Below are 22,840 nucleotides of genomic sequence, written 5' to 3'. Positions count from 1 at the left end.
TATGAATATATTATTTTTTTTATTTCATGATGAATTGAATATAGTGAGAATCTATGATGCACGAAAACGCTTTACGGGTGCTGTTTTGGCTTTTTTGAAACACTTTCTGTACAAAAACATTGAGAAATACTAAAAAAACGTTTTTGAGCCATTTTTACAATTTAAAAAATATTTTGAGATCGTTTTGTAATATTAAGAAAATATCATAAATACATTTCCATCCACAAAGAGGTTATTTTGTCTCCAACTCAAAATTTTTAATTTTTTCCAAAATTTGTTTGAATTATATTTACAAAAAACCTCTTATATTTTTTTATTTATGCATTTGTCTATATTTCTGTTCCATACTTTTTTGAAAAGAAAAAGTCTTTTTTTCATTTCTATTTCATATCATATCTATTTTTCATTTCTATTTTCGTACAACCTGAGTAAGAATACATTTTATCAGGTATATATAGATGTTGCAACAGGTTGTGGGATGCTAATATTATTATTCATAATTAATAGAAAAATTAATATTTTGTCATACAATTTTAAAATTTGACTTTTATAATTTAAATATAAAACTTTCAAAATTGGAATTGAAAATTGTTGTAAAAACCTAGTTAATTTTTCTTGGCAGTTTCATTTACTCCCTTGCTAGATGTGACCATTACAATTTTTTATCTTTAAGTAAGAATTAAATTAACAAAAAAAAATAGAATCCTACAACCGCAAGAGGGGCCGCACCAATCAAACAAAGAGAAAAACAAATCCTCAACAAAAGAAGAAAACCAAAGCCCACAAGGACAAAGGAACTAAACACAAAGAACTAAATCAGACTCAAGCCAGATTTGTAATCACATGCCGACTCGCACTAGGAACCTGATTAGCCTTGAGAAGCGCATTAAGTTTTTTTCTCTCTTGCTTCTTCTAAGACTTGGACTTAACCAAAACGTAGTCAGAGCTCGAGTCGTCTGATCAAGAAGCTTAACCATCACCCTTTGCATCATGTCCCTATGCATAGATGACTGCTCACCAATCATATCATGCTCAGCAACAAGCCCCATATATATTCGTTGGACAATGCAACTCCCCAAGAGTTGGGATTTCCATATCTTTCTCTAACTATAGGACAAAAACAAGCTGCCATCGAATCAGTAGCAGCTCTCAGAGCACTGGGACAAGCTACATTCACCTACTCAGCAATCTTGACCAATGAACAACTGGGCTTAGCCCTCTCTTGAATCTGCTCCCTATCCTTCCCTTCCTTTATCGCTTGCTCCTTAGTTGGTCCCTGACCTAGGATATTGGGATTCAGAGGGCATCGATCAAGGGTATAAACAAACACATTACACTGACTACATCTGGAAGGAACCCATTGATACTCCATCGGACCCTCAAATATTTAGGCTTCCCTAAACATTCAACATGGCCCTGATCCAAAGTAACAGACTTGGGAAAGGTCAAGGAGATGTCCATCTCAATACAAACCTGAGCAAATTGCACTCTAGCGCGGTCCTCAGTTGTGAGATCAACATGTATAGGATGCCCAAGTGCACTTGCTACAGTAGCAATATCCTGTTCAATCCATCATTTGAGAGGAATATTAAATAATTTAACCCATATAGACAAAGAGGAATGGGCTTCCTTGGACAAATCCATACCCACCTCCCAAATTTTTAACAACAATAGACGCCTCACAAAATGCCAAGGCCCACCATCAAAAACTTTTAACATGTTCATCTCATTATCAAATCGAAATAAAAAGCACCCAGATAGTACCTCAACAAGGCCAAAGCGGTACCAGATCCTCCTAGCAATTGCTTGCACCACTTGGATTGGGAGACGCTTTTCCACGAAGTATCCAATTAAAGTATATTGTCAATACTTCAATTCTTCATTAATGACCTCCATAGAAAACATCACTATAGGACCTCTGCTGAGGAATTAAGTACCAATCTTTCAAAAACATCTTATGGACAATGTCACAAAAGCCATGTTATGTCATCGTGCCTAAAGTTTTTTGGGTTAGGTTAGGCTAACACAACCCATATTGAGTCCAGCTAATCTATCAGGTTGGCATTTTTCTATTATTTTTATTTAAAAATGGAAATTAAAAAATTATGACCTTATAGTTTTGAATATGCAAGATCCAAATAATGCACTAAAGTAATGTTTATACTAATAAGTTGTCATTACCAATTTATACTTTCTTTTTTGTAAATGAGACTTGTATTGAACAAAAAAAAAAGGAAACAACAACTATGCTAGGGCATGTTCTGAACAACACGACAAAAAAAAATCTACCAACATGAAAAGTCTACAATAGAAACTAGGGCATACCTCAAGCCTCGCAAAGAAAAACAGGCTTAAACACAAAACACCATGAGACCAACAACTGAAACGAAAGGAGATATTCCTCACAACATTACCAATTTATAGTTAAGGCCAACTAATGACATTGTTCATCCCTTAATAGGAAATGAAAATTAGATTTATACCCACTACCATGCTATTCTTAGGGTGAAGCTACAGAGTAAGCAAGAAGAAACTTATTAGCGCTCTTCCACAGCTTTCTTGATCTCCAAAATGAAGAAACTGGCGGAGATGTTAGTATCTTTGGCACATCAATGATTTCTGGAGGGCCTCTGGCACTTTTTGAGTTTCATATATGTATTTCCATGTCCACGGCCAAGGTCCAGCTTGGGAAGATCACGCACGTCCACAACTTGGATGGATCTTCGCCTCTTGGCTGTCAAATAAATTTTAGATAAATTAAAACCCCAAAACTAATGTTATCAATTGTCGGCTTATTTTTTTTAGAGTAATGATATTTAGTCTGAAATGGGAGGGTGAAATTATGGGTCGAACTGCTGAAATTACCACAAAATGCTCAATGCTTCAACCCACCACTTTCACCTCCAATTTAGGATTTAGATCCCTATCCTTGTTTCAGAAGCATACTAGTTGCAATGTATATGTTGAATCTTGGTTGAGAAAATGTTTTTTTTTTTAACATAAAAACAAAGAAAAGTTAAAAAAAAAAAAATAGAATATAATAGATGAAATCCTACTAGATTTTTTTGGTGCATTACACAAATAAACCCAACTCAAAAATTAAAAAAAAATTATTACAAATTGTACTCAAACCCGAGTATTTTAGACTATTTGTGAAGAGATGATCCTCTAGGGTTTGAAAATATCTTTTAAAATACCAATGGTTTGCCTTTTTCTAAACAGAAGAAAAAGATATTTTTAAACCGCTTGGGGTCTTATTACAAATTGCCCGAATCGCAGATGATGATATATAAATGCAAAATAAATAATGAAAGACATAAACTAAGCAAGTAGGTTGAAGGAGGATAGATGTATATAACCATTTTGTTTATAACCCGCGCGGACCGTCCTCCTTGCAGCTTCAAGTTTTCCACTTTCATCTAAGCACTTGAGCTTCTAATTGAACCAAAAACAGAAATAGAGTTAACAACACAGAGTGCAGATATATAGAAGAATATTATAAACAAGCAGTGATGAAGAAATATTCACATCTTGTCGAGCAGCCTGCAGTGGTTTCTTTTGTATTTCGGCAGCATCTGATTTCTCCTGGAATATCGTATCATTGCCGCCATTTACTGCCATTTTGTTCATTATAATTTCTAGTTTATGTGTTTCCTCTTCCTTTCTGTCCAGAAGGTCTGCAACAAAATCCTTATTAAAATTAAGAATCTCTAAGAAATCGGGCATTCAAATATTAGATGTTGAGTTCAACTTACTTTCAACTTCATCCATGCCATCAAAGAACTTCAGCAAGTGCAGTAAAAAAAAATAGAAAATAAAATTGTCAATCTCTGATCACAGAAAAGAGATAAGAAAAGCCCACAACACACATATAAACATATATATATATATATATAGATAGATAGATAGATAGATAGATAGATAGATATGGACACACATTGGACAGGTCTACTGGAGCAGTTTGAAAAGTAAAGAAAGCTTCTTCTTCTAATGGAGGTACAGGCAGCCCTTCGTCTTCATATGGTGCATTAGATTTATCAGATTCTGGGGCAACTTTTGAATCTGATGAGTAAAATATCAAAATTAGAACTCATGTTCATATATTTCCATCAACAACTGAGTCTCAAACTAGAACAAGAAACGAAAACCCTGCCTGCGATAACCATTTTAATACTATCGAACCACTCATCCATCATATCCTTCCAAAGTCTGCAATCCAGAGAATTTGAATCAGTGTTGTGCCGATTCAAATTGGTAGCAAATGCTAGATGATTAGGAGATTATGAACAAGAACATTCCGATAGCACATGGTTTCAACTAAATTCAACTAAATGGAAGGATGAACAAATCAGTCGGATCTGGCAACAATCATCATCAACAGCATCATCAAAGCTATAGAAATCAGCAATCTTGACTGGAAATAAGAGAAGACCTGATTGAGTTAAACACAATGACTATGTTGGCATGCAATTATTCCATTACCAAGCAATTGAAACGCGGAAGAAATTAAGCAGCCATATCAAAACATTAACACACATCAATACTTCAGCCTAGCTAGAGGTAAGACTGCATACTCTATCATCTGCCCTGCCAGTTCACTAATATTCTTCGCCCCGTGTTCTGTGAGAGCCTTAACAGACTCCCCAATATATGTAGCCTGCAGTATAAAGACTTGTCTGAGTTGCCACACCTGGCAAAGTTTTAAGCACAAGGGGGTGTTTAATTACTTCATGGAAAAGTCTCAGTTTCTTAAAAAATTACTTCATAGAAAGTGAAAAACAATTAGAAAATTTGTTCAAATACAAAACCTTTTTAAAATAAAAAATGGCAATTTGGAAAGCTTGCTGGTTGTCTAAAATTGAACTAAACTTGTAAAACCCTGGAAATAACCTTTTTGAAATTTCTTTATTAATTTTGAGGTTTGAAAGACATGATTTTTAAATTTTTTTGACAAATTATCTCCCTCTTATTCTCTAACACAAGTTATAAAAAAAATTAACAAAGGTAAAATATCTCTCCTCTCCCTTTTTTGAGAATATTTTCTAATATTTTAGATCAGAAATTAATTTTCTGTACTTCTAATGCTCGAACAGTTGCCTCATTTTTTTATGAAAATGAAAACTAAAAATTTTATAAAAAAACAAAAAATCATTTTCCACAACTAAACAACCCCAACATTTCCGATTGCACCAAACACATATGCACTGATGACTAATACATAGAAGAGAGTAGTCATACCTTCAAAATATCCACAGACAAATGCATCAGTTGGAGCTTCCTCAATGATGCAAATAATTCTGAATTAGACTGCAACAAATAATGAATGATTTCAAGTAAACTCAATGATTTGATGAAGAACCGTAAGCATTGAAGCTGGAAATGTCAGAAAATGTGAACTCAATTTACAAAATTTAAAGAGAAGACGGTAAAAGTTATAAGGATATACCTCATCCTGGCTGTTGTCAATGATCTGTTTAATCCTCAAGACTTCGTCTACAGTTAGAAGCTCCTCTTCAATCTCCTTAACCAATAACTCATCTGCGTCATGGTTATCAATTCCCAGTTGGTTCGAGTTCATCTCCAACTGTTCATTTCCACTCCTGTTCATGATCTTGTTCTCGTTAATACCACAGGCACCTCTGTGAAATTCAGTACTCTTGCAGCCTTTTTCCTTTTCGCGTTGGTTCAAGTTCATCTCCAACTGTTCATCTCCACTGCCGTTCATGATCTGGTTCTCATTAATACCACAGGCATCTTTGTGAACTCCAGTACTCTTGCAGCCTCCTTCCTGGTCGCCATGGGCCACCCCGAACTCAACACTATTGCACCCTTTACACTGAACAAATTTGCAAGAAAATAAGGCCTGGGCAATTTGATCCCTCCTTGATATGAACTCCTGGGGCGAATCAGAGGCCGCCACCATGATAGCATACTGGATGACATCGAAGATGTCAAAGTTGGAGCGCCGAAAATAGTTCCTCCATTCATCCAAAGCTCCAGAGTTGCCAGACATGGCTCGAAATTCCAAAAAACCTAAAGGAAAAAAATCAGGTCCTGCCAATATATATCCAGAAACCAGAATTTGGCTACTATCTGATTTACTATGAAAGCTTGAATTTGATTCACAAGATAAGCAAGAAATAAAGCTTGAGAACTTTAGTTCTTACCAGTTTTGGTACTCTTAAGAGCAAATCGGCTACGACAATCCAACACTGAAGATCAGTGTGGTAACTCTTATGCCTTGCAGACGCGAGGGAAACCAAAGATTTTCCCAAAAGATCGATTAAATTTCGTTTGCAGACTTTTTGTGGTGGTGTTTCCAAGAATATCGATTGTCTGAAGTGTAACCTCAATATGAAGGAATTATGGTAACCTCAACCAGGCACGCGAGGGGCACAATGAACTGGGTTCAACTAAAGAGGGGTTCTTAAAAGCCAAACATAGAGATATAATTTACTTCAGGATTAATTGTGTCAATCTGATATAAAAGATCAAAATCAATGAATTAATGATGATATTCTTCTAGTTGTTCAAGATTTTGTTGCCATCTTTAGAGAGATTTTTCTGGGAATTTGTTTTTGTTTTTTTTTTTGTAAGTATGAATTATATAAAACAAGAAACAAGGCCGAAGCGACAACAGTTAAAGCTAGGGCAAAACCTAGACCAAAAAATGTTGAGTAACGCATTGGGGGCATGTCTACATTTAAGAGTCTCAACCATAAAGATTCTCTGTTTACAAGGAGATGAGATTTTCTTTTATTCCCACATATGTCTAACTTTTGTTGATCTTATACATTAATATATATCCCATCTCCTAACACATATATGAAAAATAATGAAACAAATATAATAAATATGCATAAATCATTAAAATAGTTGTGTTTTCCTCTATTGCTATTCTGTTAAAATATATAGTTGTTAGTATTGCATTTTATATAAGAAATTCTCATATATAAAATTATTTACATAATTTGCTAAAACAGTTATTTATACTTAAAACTGTAAACGACCAATGATCAAACTTGTCGACTATTACTTTTGTAAGGTTGTACGATGAAATTTTATTTACGTAAAATGTTGCAAAATGATCTACCAAATACGTTAAAATTGTTATTTGTATGAGAAAAGAGAATATGATCCAACTTGTCGCTTTTACTCAAATAACAACAAACAACAAGATTTTATTTATTATTAAATTGCATACTCTTCCTACATATGTTTTAAGACAAGAAACATGACAAAAAAAGTGGATGAAGTGTCAAATAAGACCCTTTGTTTTGTCTCAGGTCCAATTGACTATTTTATTTAAAAAATTAAAAAAAAATCATTATTTTTGCTAAGATACAACAATGCATTTATTTGATCGGAAACATCGTCATCATGCTGCCTAAACCTGTAAGGAAGAAAATAGTCAGAGGGTGTAGGGAGATCTCTATGCAAACACTCTGATATTTAAGTCAGACAATGAAAATTATGAAAATCGTATTAAAACCACTAGACGTACATTTTCTGGAATGAGTATCTACCTATTTATAGAGGGATATAGAGTAATCTTAAATAGTTTAAGATTAACATTCTTGTAGATAACGTCTATTTTGATGTTTCCTAACTTTACTTGGATTGAGATTCTTACATATAACGTCTATCTCTTATAGATGACATTTATCTTCTCGGTGAAATTTTTGGAAGTCAAGAGTTATCTTGTTTGCATACTATGTGGGACCTCCTTTCACTTTGATGAGGAGAACGCCCTCGGTCCCATAATTACGCCAAGACGGATACCTAGTGGCGGTCAGAAGATACATGGTAGACAAGCATCGCCACGTCAATCGGATAGGCACTTAGTAAAGAAATCTCCGAGGCCTTAGGAACAGGCTAACCCACCGAAGGTCACGGAGGCAACAGCTATCCCGAACTCCTTGGAGACGGATATTATCGCGAAATCCTTATCGGGAAAGTTCCGAAGAAGGCGGAAGGGAGATCCCGAAGATCCCTCCATGATCCCTATCCTGAGAAAAGGTAAGAGAAAAAGGTGGGAGATTCTTCTTATCCTCTTCTGGAGGATATAGTTTAAAAGGGACAATTAATCCTAGATGGAGAAAACTAACTTGATCATCGGAGATCGACCGGGGGAGCAAGTCCCCGTCTCCATTGCAGGTACCTTTGGAGAGGCAAGAAGGGAGCGTGCGGCTACCACTTCAGAAAATCAATCATCAATTGGCGCCCACCGTGGGGCCGACATTCTTCTCTTCTGTCTCTCCAGTGCAGCAGACAATCTTGCCTTTTTTCTCTACCTTGAATGGCAACCAGAAGACAGCCGTCTAGGGCCGTGGGGGGCAACCCCGTTCCAGAGCCGAGTCAGCAGAATCCTCCCCGAAGCCCGCCGGGGAGAGCTCGGAGTCCGGAGGGCCCTCCGCCTCGGCCCGATCGGATAGCACTCCTAGAGGGTCAAGTGCAATGATTGACAGAGTTACTCATGGGTTTTCTAGATCGCCAGCATCAGCAAGCCCAGCATTCTCGGGCGGAAGAAAGGCGCGAGCCCCCAAGAGAAGAGGAGTCCTATCGACGGGATGAGAATCCGCAGAGGCCGGGATAAGATGATGGTCATGGCAAGGCGGCCGAGTCTCTTGACTTGTCGTTTGTGCAGCAGCGGCAGGAAAGAAGATTGCAGCAGTTAGAGGAGGAGATGGCCGCCCTAAAGCTAAAGACCGGAGAGGCTCAGGGACCAAGGATAAATCAGCCCCTTAGCCCAGAGATCATGGCAGCCATACCACCGGAGCGTCTCCGTATCCCGGCCATTAAGCCTTACGCAGGGACCTCTGACCCGATGGATCACCTTGATCTCTTTACCTTGCATATGATGGTACAGGATGCCTCAGACGCGATGTGGTGTAGGGTTTTCTTGGCCACCTTGGAGGGGCATGCACGGGCTTGGTATTCAAATCTGGCTCATCATTCCATCGTAAGTTTTGTGCAACTCCGAGGCAGTTTTCTAGCGCATTTTGCACCTCTCGAAAGACACCGAAGGTCCACCATGGCCTTGGTAAGTATGAAGCAGAACCAAGGAGAGCCCTTGAAGGATTTCGTTTCACGATTTAATATGGAAGCCTTGAGCATAGAGAACTTTGACCACAGCGTAGCTGTGGTGGCATTCCAGAACGCCCTGAGGCCCGGCCCTTTCGCCCAATCATTAGCCAAAACGCCTCCGAGTACGTTCACGGACATATTGGGTCGGGCCACGAAGTACATAAATGCCGAGGAGGTTATGCAGGCTAAGAGGGCGGAGCATGTGGAAAAGAAGGATAAAAAGAAGCATCCCGAGGAAAAGAGGAGTGACGACCAAAGGGAAAAACATCGTCCTCGGTGGGATTCGGGGGGCTTCACTCCTCTGAATGCCCTGAGGGCAGAGATCCTTGCTACTATTGAGGGTAAAGACTACTTGTAAAAGCCTCGACCGATGAAGGCACCATCCGACAAAAGGAACAGAAGTAAATATTGCCGATTTCATTGAGATCATGGTCATGACACTGAGGAATGTCACCAATTAAAGGAGGAGATTCAGGAACTTATCAATCGGGGTTTCCTGAGGAGCTACGTGGCTAAAACAGGTGATTCTCGAGGGAGAAAGGATCGACGGTCGCGATCGAGAAGCCCTCCCAAGAGGGACCGCACGGAGGATCGAAATCGGGCTCAGCGGGAGAGATCACATCTAGGGGAAGACGATCATCCTCAGCCTCCGATATTCCATACACTCGCAGCAGGGGAGGTCCCAGTCATGAAGGATGAAAAGAATAGTGCTGTCCGGCTGAAAAGATCGAGGAGTATGGATCCAATCTCTTTTTCAGATAGCGACCTCCCGGGATACCCGACTCGAAATGACCCACTAGTGATAATAGCTAAACTCGGGAAGTGGGAACTTCGGCGGATCCTCGTGGATCCAGGAAGCTCTTCAGAAATCTTGTATCGGCAAGCCTTCTTAGGCATGGGGTATGAAATGACACAGTTGAGGGCAGCGAGGGTCCCTTTGGTGGGATTTGATGGTGAAGCCGTATACTCAGAAGGGATCATTCAGCTCCCACTGACGGTAGGGAGAGGTTCCTGAACTTCTCGAGTTATGCTAGACATCCTGGTAGCAGACGTGCCTTCGGCTTACAACATGATTCTAGGAAGATCTGGTCTCAATGCCCTTCGAGCCATCCCAAGCACATATCATATGATGATGAAGTTTCCCACAGATAGGGGGACGGGCGAAGTGCGGGGAGATTTGCGCTTAGCCCGTGAATGTTACATGGCCTCTATAGGCATTGCGAAGGGTAAAGAAGCAGGGTCGCAAAAGGATGCTGACCCCCCGAAGGAGGTCAATTTTTTACTAGAAGGACCCGAAGATCCCAAAACAGTAGAGCCGGTGGATGAATTGGAAGAAGTACCTCTGGAAGAAGATTGCCCAAGCCGATGCGTAAGAGTGAGTATGGAGTTAAAGGACCCGCTAAGGAGTCGAATAATATCACTCCTTAGACAATATGCGAATATCTTCGCATGGACAGCCCGGGACATGCCAGGAGTAAATCCAGAGGTAATGACACACAGACTGGGGGTCCGACCAGGTTTTTAGCCTGTCGGCAGAAGAAGCGAAGCTTCACCCCAAATAGAGCTCGAGCAATCGAGGAGGAGATTGTAAAGTTAGCAGAAGCGCGCCACATTCGGGAGGTGGATTATCCAGATTGGTTAGCAAATGTCGTGCTGGTTCCTAAAGGGTAAAGCAAGTGGAGACTTTGTATCGATTTCACCGATCTTAATAAAGCCTGCCCAAAGGATAGTTACCCGCTCCCGAGGATTGACGCCCTAATTGATGGAACTGCTGGATGTTCGCTCATGAGTTTCTTAGATGCTTTTCAGCGATATCACCAGATTCCATTGCACCCGGAAGACCAGGAGAAGACGGCATTTATCACCAACAAGGCAACCTACTGCTACACCATAATGCCTTTCGGTTTAAAGAACGCAGGAGCCACTTACCAACGCTTGGTAAATAAGCTTTTTCACCAACAGCTCGGGAGAAATATGGAGGCATACGTTGACGACATGCTGGTAAAAAGCCTGGTAGCCGAATGTCATCTGGAGGATCTAGAGGAGTGCTTCAAAACCCTTCGTAAGTTCCATATGAAACTTAATCCTGTCAAATGTGCTTTCGGCGTTTCTGCAGGAAAGTTCCTAGGCTACATAGTACACCACCGAGGGATTGAGGCAAACCCTGCGAAGGTCAAAGCTATCATGGATATGCCGGCCCCGAGGAATGTGAAAGAGATACAAAGCCTTAGGCAGGATGACAGCCCTTGGCAGATTCCTTTCTCGTTTGGCAGAAAAAGGCCTTCCTTTCTACAAGGTCTTATCGAAGGTAAACAACTTCGAATGGAATTCTGAATGCCAGCGAGCTTTCGAAAAGCTGAAGGAGCACCTAGCCACGCCCCCGGTTCTTACCAAGCCGAAGCCTGCAGAACCATTTTACATATATCTGGCGGTGGCCAATGAGGCCGTAAGCTCGGTATTGATATGAGAAGAAAATAAGATCCAGAGGCTTGTTTATTATGCGAGTAAACGATTGTCGAGAGCTGAGGTTCGGTATCTCCCTATGGAAAAACTGGCTTTCGCCTTAATAATATCGGCGAGGAAACTCCGACCTTACTTTCAAGCTCATACGATTATAGTGCTTACTAATCAACCTTTGAAGCAGGTTCTTAGCAAACCAGAGCTCTCAGGACGGATGTTGAAGTGGGCAGTGGAGCTCACCGCCTTCGACATTGAGTATAGGCCGCGACCGGCTATTAAGGCGCAGTCGTTAGCAGACTTCATTGCCGAAGGGATAGGAGCTCTCGAAGGCCCCGAAGAAAATCAGAGACCATGGTTGGTGGCGGTAGACGGAAGCTCGACCTCGGGGGGTGGCGGAGCAGGATTAATGATAAAAAGTCCCGAAGGGCAAATATGGCCTTATACTTTACACTTTGAATTCCGAGCGTCTAACAACGAAGCAGAATATGAGGCCTTATTGGCTGGGCTGAGATTGGCTGAGCAATTGGGAGCTCAAAACGTCGAGGTGAGTTCAGATTCTAACTTAGTAGTGCAGCAGGTGAATGGAGAATATGAAGCCCGAGAAAGTCACATGGCGCGATACTTGACCATAGTCAAAGAGCTGATGGCACGTTTCCAACACGTAAAGGTGGAGTACGTCCCTCGGGCTATGAATACAGAGGCATACTTGCTGTCCCGAATTGCTTCTTTCTCTTTCCCTATGAGCTCTCGAGAGATTCGGATCGAATCCCTTCCACAAAAGAGTATCGAAGAAGTCGCGGACCAGTTATGTGTCAATGACGAGCCTAGCTAGATGGACCCCCTGTTGTTATATTTGAGAGAAGAGAGACTCCCCGAAGACGACTCGGAGGCACGGGAGGTCAAACAAAAAGCCCGAAATTTCGTGTTAGTTAATGGGGAACTATACAGAAGGTCTTTTTCACAACCGCTACTCAAATGTATCTGACCTCGCGAAGCAGATTATATCCTACGGGAGATTCATGAAGGAATATGTGGAAACCACATTGGGGCTCAGGCTCTTAGTCAAAAGGCTCTGCGACAGGGGTATTATTGGCCAATGATGGTACGAGATTTCGAGCAGCTAGTCAGGACTTGCGATCGATGCCAGAAAACGTCTAATTTGGTCCATGTACTGGCAGTCGCACTGGCTCATCTCGCTACACCATACCCCTTCGCTCAATGGGGTATAGACATCCTGGGGCCTTTTCCCCCAGCAGCTGGACAAGTCAAATATATCATGGCTGCTATCGATTATTTCACAAAGTGGGTCGAAGCTGAAGCAGTGGCCTCTATTACTTCCCGGCGGGTGAAACAATTTCTATGGAAGAATGTAGTCTGTCGTTTCGGAGTTCCTCGGGTGCTGATCTTAGACAACGGCACTCAATTTTCTGATCGGTCTGTTCGGGAATGGTGCCAGGAGTTGGGAATCAGGCAACAATTCACCTCTATAGCTCATCCACAGGCTAATGGCCAAATTGAGCTTACCAACAGGACTCTGTTGCGCGGTTTAAAAGCAAGAGTAGATAAGGCGAAGGGTAGCTGGGTGGAAGAACTATCGAGCATCCTGTGGTCTTACCGAACCACAGTGAAGGTCTCCATAGGAGAAACTCCTTTCAGTCTATGCTACGGCTCAGAAGCGTTAATCCCAGTTGAAATTGGAGTGCCTACGCTACGAGTAGAGCTGTTCGACCCTGAATCCAATGAGCAAAGTTTGAGGGACAACCTACACCTCCTTGATGAATTTCGTGATCAAGCGAGGATTCGACAAGCTGCTTATAATCAGCTCATAGAGAGATACTACAATCGATGAGTAAGAGCACGAAATTTTCTACCAGGAGATTTGGTATTAAGGCGAGCAGATGTTCAGGGAGCCCGAGAAACAGATAAGTTAACACCAAATTGGGAAGGTCCTTACAAAGTAACAGAGGTTCTCAGCCCGGGGGCATACAAACTACAGACCCTCGAGGGTACACCGGTGAAAAACGCATGGAACGTGCAGAACTTGAGAAAGTTCTATCAGTGATAACTCTTTATTATCTTCATATGATCTGTTAGTAATAATTTTCCATTACATGTCTTGGCATTTTTTCTTTGTTGCTTTGCGTATGCTATCCAGGAATAAATTCATTTTTTCTCCTATGCGTAAAAACTCATCATTTCCAAAGACCTGGAAAGGCACATCAGAACAAAAGGAAGGATTTGACATACCCTCAATGGGGCTAGATCCCTCAACAATAACAAAGGATCAGATGTGATCCTCGGGGGGTCAGAACCCCCGACAAAAACAAAGGATCAGATGTGATCCTCGGGGGGTCCGAACCCCCGACAGAAACAAAGGATCAGATGTGATCCTCAGGGGGTCCGAACCCCCGACAAAAACAAAGGATCAGATGTGATCCTCGGGGGGTCCAAACCCCCGACAAAAGCAAAGGATCAGATGTGATCCTCAGAGGGTCCGAACCCCCGGCAAAGACAAGGGATCAGATATGATCCTCGAAAAGCTTAAGATAAAAGGATTAGATACGACTCAACCCCTCAAGGACGTTATGGGGATCAGGCATGATCCTTGGGGGGCCGGAGCTGAGCCCTTCTGAACAAGCGACAAAGACCAAGTCCTGTGATAAGCAGGGGTGGAAAAAAGGAAGGATCAAGCCTGATCCCAAACGGCCTTTTCTTGTTTTCGACAAAAAGCAAAGGAAACAAGGCAACAAAAAGGCAGTAGCAAAAGAAAATTGTGTGAAAAAATCTAACACTTTTATTATTATGACAGCAGGTTTGAATACAAAAATGTCTACTCTAAAGAGCACAAGGCGGCAGCAACGTCGAAGGGGATGGAGTCTACATCCAGGTTTGGGAAGCACTCTTTGATGAGTTTCCTCATATGCTCGAACCCGCCCCGAAGAACTCCTTCTAGTTCCACGGCATAAGCTTCGGAACTTCGGAAATCCTCGCGACCATTTTGAAAAGCCACTTGGGCATCCTTGAGGGCAGATTGGAGTTGGACATGAGCAGTGCGAAGGTCTTCTTTGCACCGAGAATAAGACTGCAACGCTTTGACTTGTCCCTTCTTGGCTTCCTTCAGCTCTAGAGTAAGTCTTTTTATATCCTCCTGAAGCTGGTGATTAACACCCTTAGTGGCGTCCAGTTCCTCCCCAAGCCGGGAATTGGCCTGATTAGCCTCAAGCATGTTTTTTTGGACTAACTCCAAATCCTCGCGCACTTGAGCTTCGGCTTCGTTGGCAAGTCGGGCATCTTCTTGTGCCAGCTCAATAGACTTAGTTAAAATATGAACACGGTGCTCGAGACTCGACAGTTGGGAGGAAAAAGACTCAAGCCCCCGAAGCCTTTCGACCTCAGACTCTAGGGAAATAATCCGGGCTCGAAGTTCGAATTCTCGTCGAGAGACCAAACCTTGGAACTTTGTAAGGTTCTGAGGAAGTGAAAACAGAATATAGATTAAGACCTACTCGCATAGAAAAAGGGCAAAGTCAAAAGAGAAAGGAGCACAGTCGCACCCTCAGAATCTCGGCGCAGTAGTCGGTTTCATTCGGAGTTCGTAGGGTCCCCGGTAGGATTAAAGCTGTTGAGGGAACATTGGTGGCTTTAGGACCCGGAGGCTCGGAGGGAGTAGCAGCCGGGGAGGTGGCCTCCATCCTACGACGCTTCGTCCGGCGTGCTAATATCTCCTTCGTCGACAACGCCGAAGCCTCCTCCAGCGAAGCCTCCCCCGTCAGCTCTGAACGCCCCGCTGGTGTTAATGGCGTTAAAATTCGTTTAAAAACTGAATTGATAGGGATGCTGGGAGACGTAGCACTGGACTCTGTACCTGCTAAGGTTTGTCTTTTCCGGGCCTCTGCGCGAGCTACAGCAAGCACCTGTGCGATGGTTGCTGAATCATCTTCACGAGAGATCGGCGAGGCCGCAGGCATGGTGGAGGCTTCCCGCCGCGCGTTCGGAGAGTCTCTGGTCTGAGAAGTTAGGAGTTGGGAAGATGGGTCCCCCGAACCCCCAACAACGCCCCTCTTGGAAGCCTCTTGGAATGTCCGAGCATCTTCCTCCACCGCTCTTCGCAACCTAGAAGGTATTGAGTTTTTTTTTATTATTCTTCTTGCTCTTTGGAACTCGCTCGGGAGGTGCAGCCCTCTCCGACACTCTCTGGTTGCTGGGAGAAGTCGAGGGGCCCTTACTCCCAAGGAAGTCCAAAATCATTCCTCTGGTGATAGTAGAATACGATATCTCCCAGACCTCTTCAACTAAGAAAGAGATAACAATGAAAATCAAATACAGACAAAGGAAGAAGAGAGAGTAAGGAAAAAGATGAAAGAAAAAGAGCTCACAGTTCTAGCCGTCCAAACCCGCTTGGGTAAGGCTGGGGTTGGAAAGCCATCTTTCTTCCCAGTTCCGACTGTTCTTCATAAGTCGGCAGGTGAAATCTTCGATGGTCTCGACGCTCGGACGCTTGTGCTTAGTGTTTAGAGTCCACTCGTTGCAGACAGACCAGATTTCTTGAGAAGAGCCGGATGGCCTGGGGCGGACGAAGACGAAACGTTCCTTCCAATCATCAGAATCTTTCGACCCGCCAGATTGCATGAGAGTCGAGGCAGAAATCTCAAGTCTGGAGTACCCCTTGCAGGCGAGGAGAAGACCATCTTTCACGATCCGAGGGGAGATGGAGATCCACCCTCCGGGGTAGCGGTTGGTCGTGAAGAAGTAGTCGAAGAGGTCCCCGGTTGGCTCAATTTTGCCAGAATGACAAATAAGGAGGAACCCCATCAAGTATCACCATCCGAAGGGAGACAGCTGGGCGGGAGCGATGGTGAGATGTTAAAGTAAGGACATCACTCTTCTTCGGGGAGGAAGCCGAAAGCCCCTGTCAAAAGCACACTTATAAATGCAGAGGCGGCCGGCGACGGGATGACACGCTCGTAAATGGCTATTGAAATCTACCTCCCACTCTTCAGGGACATTGTACTTTTCTCTGAACTGTTGGCATTCCGTCTGGCTCATCCATTGGCATGGAATGGAGGCAGCAGGGTGTTTTTCCCACTCAATAAGCTCTGCGCTGGCGGGATTAAACCTCCCAGAACCAATTATCGCCATGGCAAAGAGCTAGAAGAAAGAGAGGCGGAAGAAGTGGAAAATGCTTGCCGGCACAAGAAAAGCTAAAACTGAAGGAAAGTCGTGCGGAAAGAGAAGTAGAGGGGGTGAGGAGTTCCCATTTTAAAAGTTCAAACTGCGGGAATAAGAGACCAAAGGGCGAGCAATAATGAGCATTGATCACCCCGCATTGACAGAGCTCGAAAGACGAAAAGGCCTCGGACAACGCATAGGGAAGGGATACCGCCGTCAAAACCAATCGATTTTCGTGCCCCCCAGACACGCAAAAAAAAAAAAAAAAAAAAAAGAAAGGAAAAGAAGAAGTTAGATGGAAGAGCCTCAGGAGCTTTACTACTCCTCGAGCCCTTCAAGCCGAAGAGCTCAAAGAGTGGGGGGGCAAGTGATGAGGAGAACGCCCTCGGTCCCATAATTACGCCAAGACAGATACCTAGTGGCGGTCAAAAGATACATGGCAGACAAGTATCGCCACGTCAATCGGATAGGCACTTAGTAAAGAAATCTCCGAGGCCTCAGGAACAGGCTAACCCACAGAAGGTCACGGAGGCAACAGCTATCCCGAACTCCTCGGAGACGGATATTATCGCGAAATCCTTATCGGGAAAGTTCCGAAGAAGGCAGAAGGGAGATCTCGAAGATCCCTCCATGATCCCTATCCCGAGAAAAGGTAAGAGAAAAAGGTGGGAGATTATTCTTATCCTCTTCTGAAGGATATAGTTTAAAAGGGACAATTAATCCTAGATGGAGAAAACTAACTTGATCATCGGAGATTGACCGGGGGAGCAAGTCCCTGTCTCCATTGTAGGTACCTTGGGAGAGGCAAGAAGGGAGCGTGCGGCTACTACTTCAGAAAATCAATCATCACACTTGTAGGAAAATTTACACCTTTTAGCCCGAAAAGTTATTTTGGGTTTTTGGGTGTTTTTGGTCTTTTAATGAGTTTTTGCCTATGACATAACAAATATTATGATTGATGTCATTTAATCGCCCCGAATGGAGTTTTGATTTCATTAACGATGTCAACTCCTTCCCTAAACAAACTATGATTTGAAAGTAGACCTAAAATCAAATTCCAAACACGTTGGACATGGGAGTGATATTTTACTCATGTGTTTTGGTTTTGATGATGAAAAACATTGGTTTTATATCCATATCCTAAACCAAGTTATAAAATTTTTTAGTCTCAAATGAAAAATCATTTCTTGATGGAGATTGGAAAAACAAAGTTTTTTGATTCAAAATAATCTCCTAACATGTGTTTCAAAATCAAATTTAAAATATTGTTAGAGAAAATGGAGCAAAATGTTTTAAAAAGCAAATGACAAGCTGTCGACATGTTCTAAGGAACTGTGGACCACTTTTATCCCTATTGTTGACCGGCTTCTATAGCCTGTTGATCGGTCAAAATTAGGCTTTTAGCCTTGAGCAGTTGGCAACCATTGCATCAAGATTGGTTGACTGTTTTTCAAGGACGTCAATCATTTTTTTACTCCAATGTCGATCGTTTTTCAAATTTTTGAACTAACTAGTTTACCGATTCTATAAATCTATCGACCATTTTTGTCGTAGAAATCTCCAACGTTTAGTTAAGGTAGATCATTAAATGTGCCAACTACCCACTAACGGTTAAATTTTCAAATGGCTTGTCTTGCTTTATAAATTTAGACTTGATGGAGCATTTATGGGGTTAGAAAATTAATTGCAAGGTTTAAGTGTTCCAACTGCTCTCAAGTGCTACGTGTTGTAAAATTTTTCTCAAAGGCTTTAATCCTCATTTGTATTTACTCATTCAAGTCTTGTATTTATTTGTTTAAGAGATCTTGTAACTAAGAGATTAATCTCTTAGACTCTCTCTTTTGTAAAATCTTTTGTAATTTCTAGAAAAGTTGCTAGAGGGCCTATATTGTTTGTAAGAGGTTGTAATTCTTAGTCTTGGGAACTAGAGGACCTACTTGTGATCAAGTACAAGACTATAGTGAAGTATTTAAAATCTTTAGTGAGGAGTTAAGGGAGTAGAGGAGGTCATTTGGCTAAACCACTATAAATCTTATGTGTCATTCTATTGCTTTTATTTTTTTATTTTATTTATTGTACAAAGAAATTCTTCAATCACCCTCATTCGCATAAAATTCTAATTTTTCAACAAAAAGATTTTAAGATCAATCAATTTTTTAAAATAAGCCAATACTATAATACCACCTACATACTTGAGACAGAGTTACCAATCTGACCTTAGGCTATACCCTAGCTTCATGACACAAAGTTGCCAAACATGGCTCAAAATTCCAAAAAACGTACATGAAAAAAATTAGGTCTAGTCAATATACATCCAGAAACCAAAATTTGGCTACTATCTGATTTACTATGAAAGCTTGAATTTGATACACAAGATAAGCAAGAAATAAAGCTTGAGAACTTTAGATCTTACCAGTTTTGGTACTCTTAAGAGCCAATCGGTTACAACAATCCAACACTGAAGATCAGTGTGGTAAGTCTTATGCCTTGCAGATGCGAGGGAAACCAAAGATTTTCCCAAAAGATAGATTAAATTTTCTTTGTAGACTTTTTGTGGTGGTGTTTCCAAGAATACCGATTGTCTAAAGTGTAACCTCAATACGAAGGAATTATGGTAACCTCAACTAGGTAAGAGAGGGGCACAAAGAACTGGGTTCAACTAAAGAGGGGTTCTTAAAAGCCAAACATAGGGATATAATTTACTACAGGATTAATTGTATTGATCTGATATAAAAGATCAAAATCAATGAATGATGATATTCTTCTAGTTGTTCAAGATTATGTTGCCATCTTTAGAGAGATTTTTCTGGGAAAAATGTTGAGCAACACGTTGGGGGTAAGTCTACATTTAAGAGTCTCAACCATAAAGATTCTTTGTTTACAAGGTGATAAGATTTTCTTTTATTCCCACATATGTCTAACTTTTATTGATCTTATACATTGATATATATCCCATCTCCTAATTACACATATATGAAAAATAATGAAACAAATATAATAAATATGCCTAAATCATTAAAATAGTTATGTTTTCCTTTTTTGTTATTCTATTAAAATATATAGTTGTTAGTATTGAATTTTATATAAGAAATTCTCATATATAAAATTATTTACATAATTTGCTAAAACGGTTATTTATACTAAAAAATGTAAACGACCAACAGTCAAACTTGTCGACTACTACTTTTGTAAGGATGTATGATGAAATTTCATTTATGTAAAATGTTGTAAAATGATCTATCAAATACGTTAAAATTGTTATTTGTACGAGAAAAGATAATATAGTAAAACTTGTCACTTTTACTCAAATAACGACAAACAAGAAGATTTTATTTATTATTAAATTGCATACTCTTCATACCTTCATAGATATGCTTTAAGACAAGAAACATGACAAAAAAAAAGGGTGAAGTGTCAAATAAGATCCAATTAACTATTATATTTTGAAAAAAAATCAAATAAATTCATCATTGTTGATGAGATACAACAATGCATTTCTTTTACTGGAAACATCATCATCAAAACACCTGAGCCTGTGCATTTGTTTTTTACATTGTTTCTCTACTTCTATTTTATAGACTTTAAAAGCCTCTAACTTTTCGTCCTTATTTTGAAACAAGTAGATATAAGTATGTAAACAAGACAAAGTATTTCGAACCATCCAAACTCATATTAGGACCACAAATATCAGTATGTATGATTTCTAATATGTAAGAACTCCTCTTGACCCCCCCCTTTTTTATCATGTTAGTCTACCTTCATTTTATGTAGTCAACACATGAATCAAAGTTTGTAAAATCAAGAGTTTCAAGAACTTCATCATTGACTAACCTTTTGATTCTCTCAATGGAGATGTGTCCTAATCTCTAATGCCACAACATGGAGGATTTCTAATTCATAACACAACACTTAATACTAGCATTACCATGCAATGCCAAAAAATTATGAGGAACTTCATTATTTAATTGAATTTTGAACAAACCACCATCTAAAATATCGTTTCCAACAATTGTTGAGTTTCACAATAAATTGAAAGCAGTTCCAAAAAAATTAAAGCCATGGAAATCATGTTCCTATAAAAGTTTGGAATGTAAAATGTTTTCCCAAATCCAAAACAAATGCAGTTTGTAAAACCAATCTAAAAGTTCCCATCCCTTCCACATGTGAACGCATTTGATTGCCTGAATAGATGTTTTGTTCGCTATCCGTTGGTTTCCTTTGGTTTAGGAACCCTACATGCTATTGGAAACATGGATTGTAGAACTAGAATCAATCCACCAACTGTCATGAGATACAACAACCATATTAGATTCATAACATACTAAAGACATACATAAGATTACCTTTCTTTCCACCCAAGCCTTGCATTTCAAGGAATCCTTTCTCATGTATCCCTTCTCTTTACAGAAGTAAAACTTGGATTCCTTTTGGTTTTCAAAATGGACATGTATTTTTCTTTCCCTTTCTTTTTGGCTTGCTTCTTATCCTTACTAATAAGTGTCTTTTACACACTTATTTAGGCCTATAAACTTAGCATTTATTCATTTAATGGGTGGTTTGCTACCTAATTTGGTTTAATATTTGGTTATGTAGGTACAAAGCTTATTTTAAATTAACTTGGAGCATAAATGATGATTTTGGTGCCTGATTGAAGTTGAACTAGGTGATGAAGGCATGGTTGGATACCTTTTGGGGGTCAATTTTAATAAATTCATAGAGCTTTGAGAGCAAAAGTGGAAGTTAAAGATTTGGGAGTCCGAGCGACAATAACTCGTAGCCTACCACGGAATGCATACTATGCTAAGGCTGTAGTTAGATGTCCCTGCTATTGCTCACGATCTTGCAGCAACATGCATACTACTGTAGGACTGCGGTTGGAAGTCCCCACTGTTGCTCACGGTCTTGCCATGATAGGGCATGAAGCTTGGGAGGAAAGTGTGTTTCGGGCCCATTTTCTTCCAAATTGAACGGGGATGGATGTCTTCCCGGTGCACAACTCTGAAGACCTAAAGAGCATTATATAAAGACCTATTCTTCATAACTGAAGAATGACCACAAGGTGAAGAGAAGAGATCAAGTTGAAAAAGGAGATAAGGCATTCTGAAGAAACTCAAGAGTTGGGTTGTATTTTTATTTTCTTTCTCATATCCTGGATCATGAGTTTCTACTATTTTATTCATCTATCTATTGAAATAATGTCCAACTAGGCTTTTTGCAACTAGGGTTAATGATGAAACCTCTTTTCTTATTGATTTAATTTGAAGTTACTCGTTTTTGCTGTGTTTTTGTTTTCCAGGTTGATTGTTTGTTATACTCTGTTTTCATTTTAATATTTGATTACCATTAAAATGTGTTTATAATTTATATTGCTTTTGAGAGTTTCAATATAAATTAGCACACGGTAATAAACAACATAAGGTTCTATATATAATAGATAGAGATACTATTATGCCTTGTGAAATCATTATGAGATGATCATTGAGAGTGAATAGAGATGGAAAAATGAGCTTGGCCTGACGGCCTTGCCCGTTGGGGCCCAGCCCGGCACCGGGCTAGGGCCAGCATTTTGCTGGCCCATTTAAGGCCGGGCCGATTTGGCCCGGCCCGCTTGGCCCGCAAATCGGCCACACCCCCCCCCCCAAACAGCCCACTCCCAAACAGCCCGCGCCCCTTGCTCTCGCCCTCTGTCTCGCTCTCGCCCTCGCTCGTCCTCGCTCGCCCTCTATCGCCCGCACCCCTCGCTTTCAGTCTCGCCCCTCGCCATCTCTCGCTCATTGCCTGCTACTGCTCGCCCTTGCTCTCACGCCGCCTGCCTGCTGTTGCCTAGCTAAAGGTAAGTTCAAGTTTTATTCCCCTTCCAAGTGTGATTCTTTTAAATGAATTGTGTTAATTTTGTGTTAATTATTTGTAGTGTGGATTCTTTTAAATTTGATCATAATTTAAAATGAATTGTTTTAATTGTTTACAGTGTGGATTCTTTTGTTAGAATGGATGGTGATGATCAAATTTCGAGAGGAATCCCTAGTAATGTTAATGAGGAATCCATATCACAATCACAATCAAAAAAGCCTAATACTTTAACCTATGATGTGTGGAACCATTTTGTGAAAATTGGTGTTGGTAG

The 22,840-nt window shown here is 40.7% G+C and overlaps 2 protein-coding genes across 2 annotated transcripts; both read left to right on the top strand.

The window, feature by feature from the left end:
* Positions 1-8,686: 8,686 nt before the first annotated feature.
* LOC127788214 (uncharacterized) lies at positions 8,687-9,445 on the top strand. Its single transcript, XM_052316326.1, has one exon. The coding sequence runs from the start codon at positions 8,687-8,689 to the stop codon at positions 9,443-9,445; it is 759 nt and encodes a 252-aa protein (XP_052172286.1).
* A 3,034-nt stretch (positions 9,446-12,479) lies between these two features.
* On the top strand, positions 12,480-13,396 carry LOC127788213 (uncharacterized). The gene is made up of 2 exons (XM_052316325.1): positions 12,480-12,630; positions 12,726-13,396. Exons 1-2 carry the CDS (start codon positions 12,480-12,482, stop codon positions 13,394-13,396), a joined length of 822 nt encoding a protein of 273 aa, XP_052172285.1.
* Positions 13,397-22,840: the final 9,444 nt, after the last annotated feature.

Source organism: Diospyros lotus, chromosome 13 (assembly GCF_014633365.1).
Source record: "Diospyros lotus cultivar Yz01 chromosome 13, ASM1463336v1, whole genome shotgun sequence".
In the NCBI taxonomy this organism is placed as follows: Eukaryota; Viridiplantae; Streptophyta; class Magnoliopsida; order Ericales; family Ebenaceae; genus Diospyros; species Diospyros lotus.
This window is presented reverse-complemented; position numbering and strand designations above follow the sequence as displayed.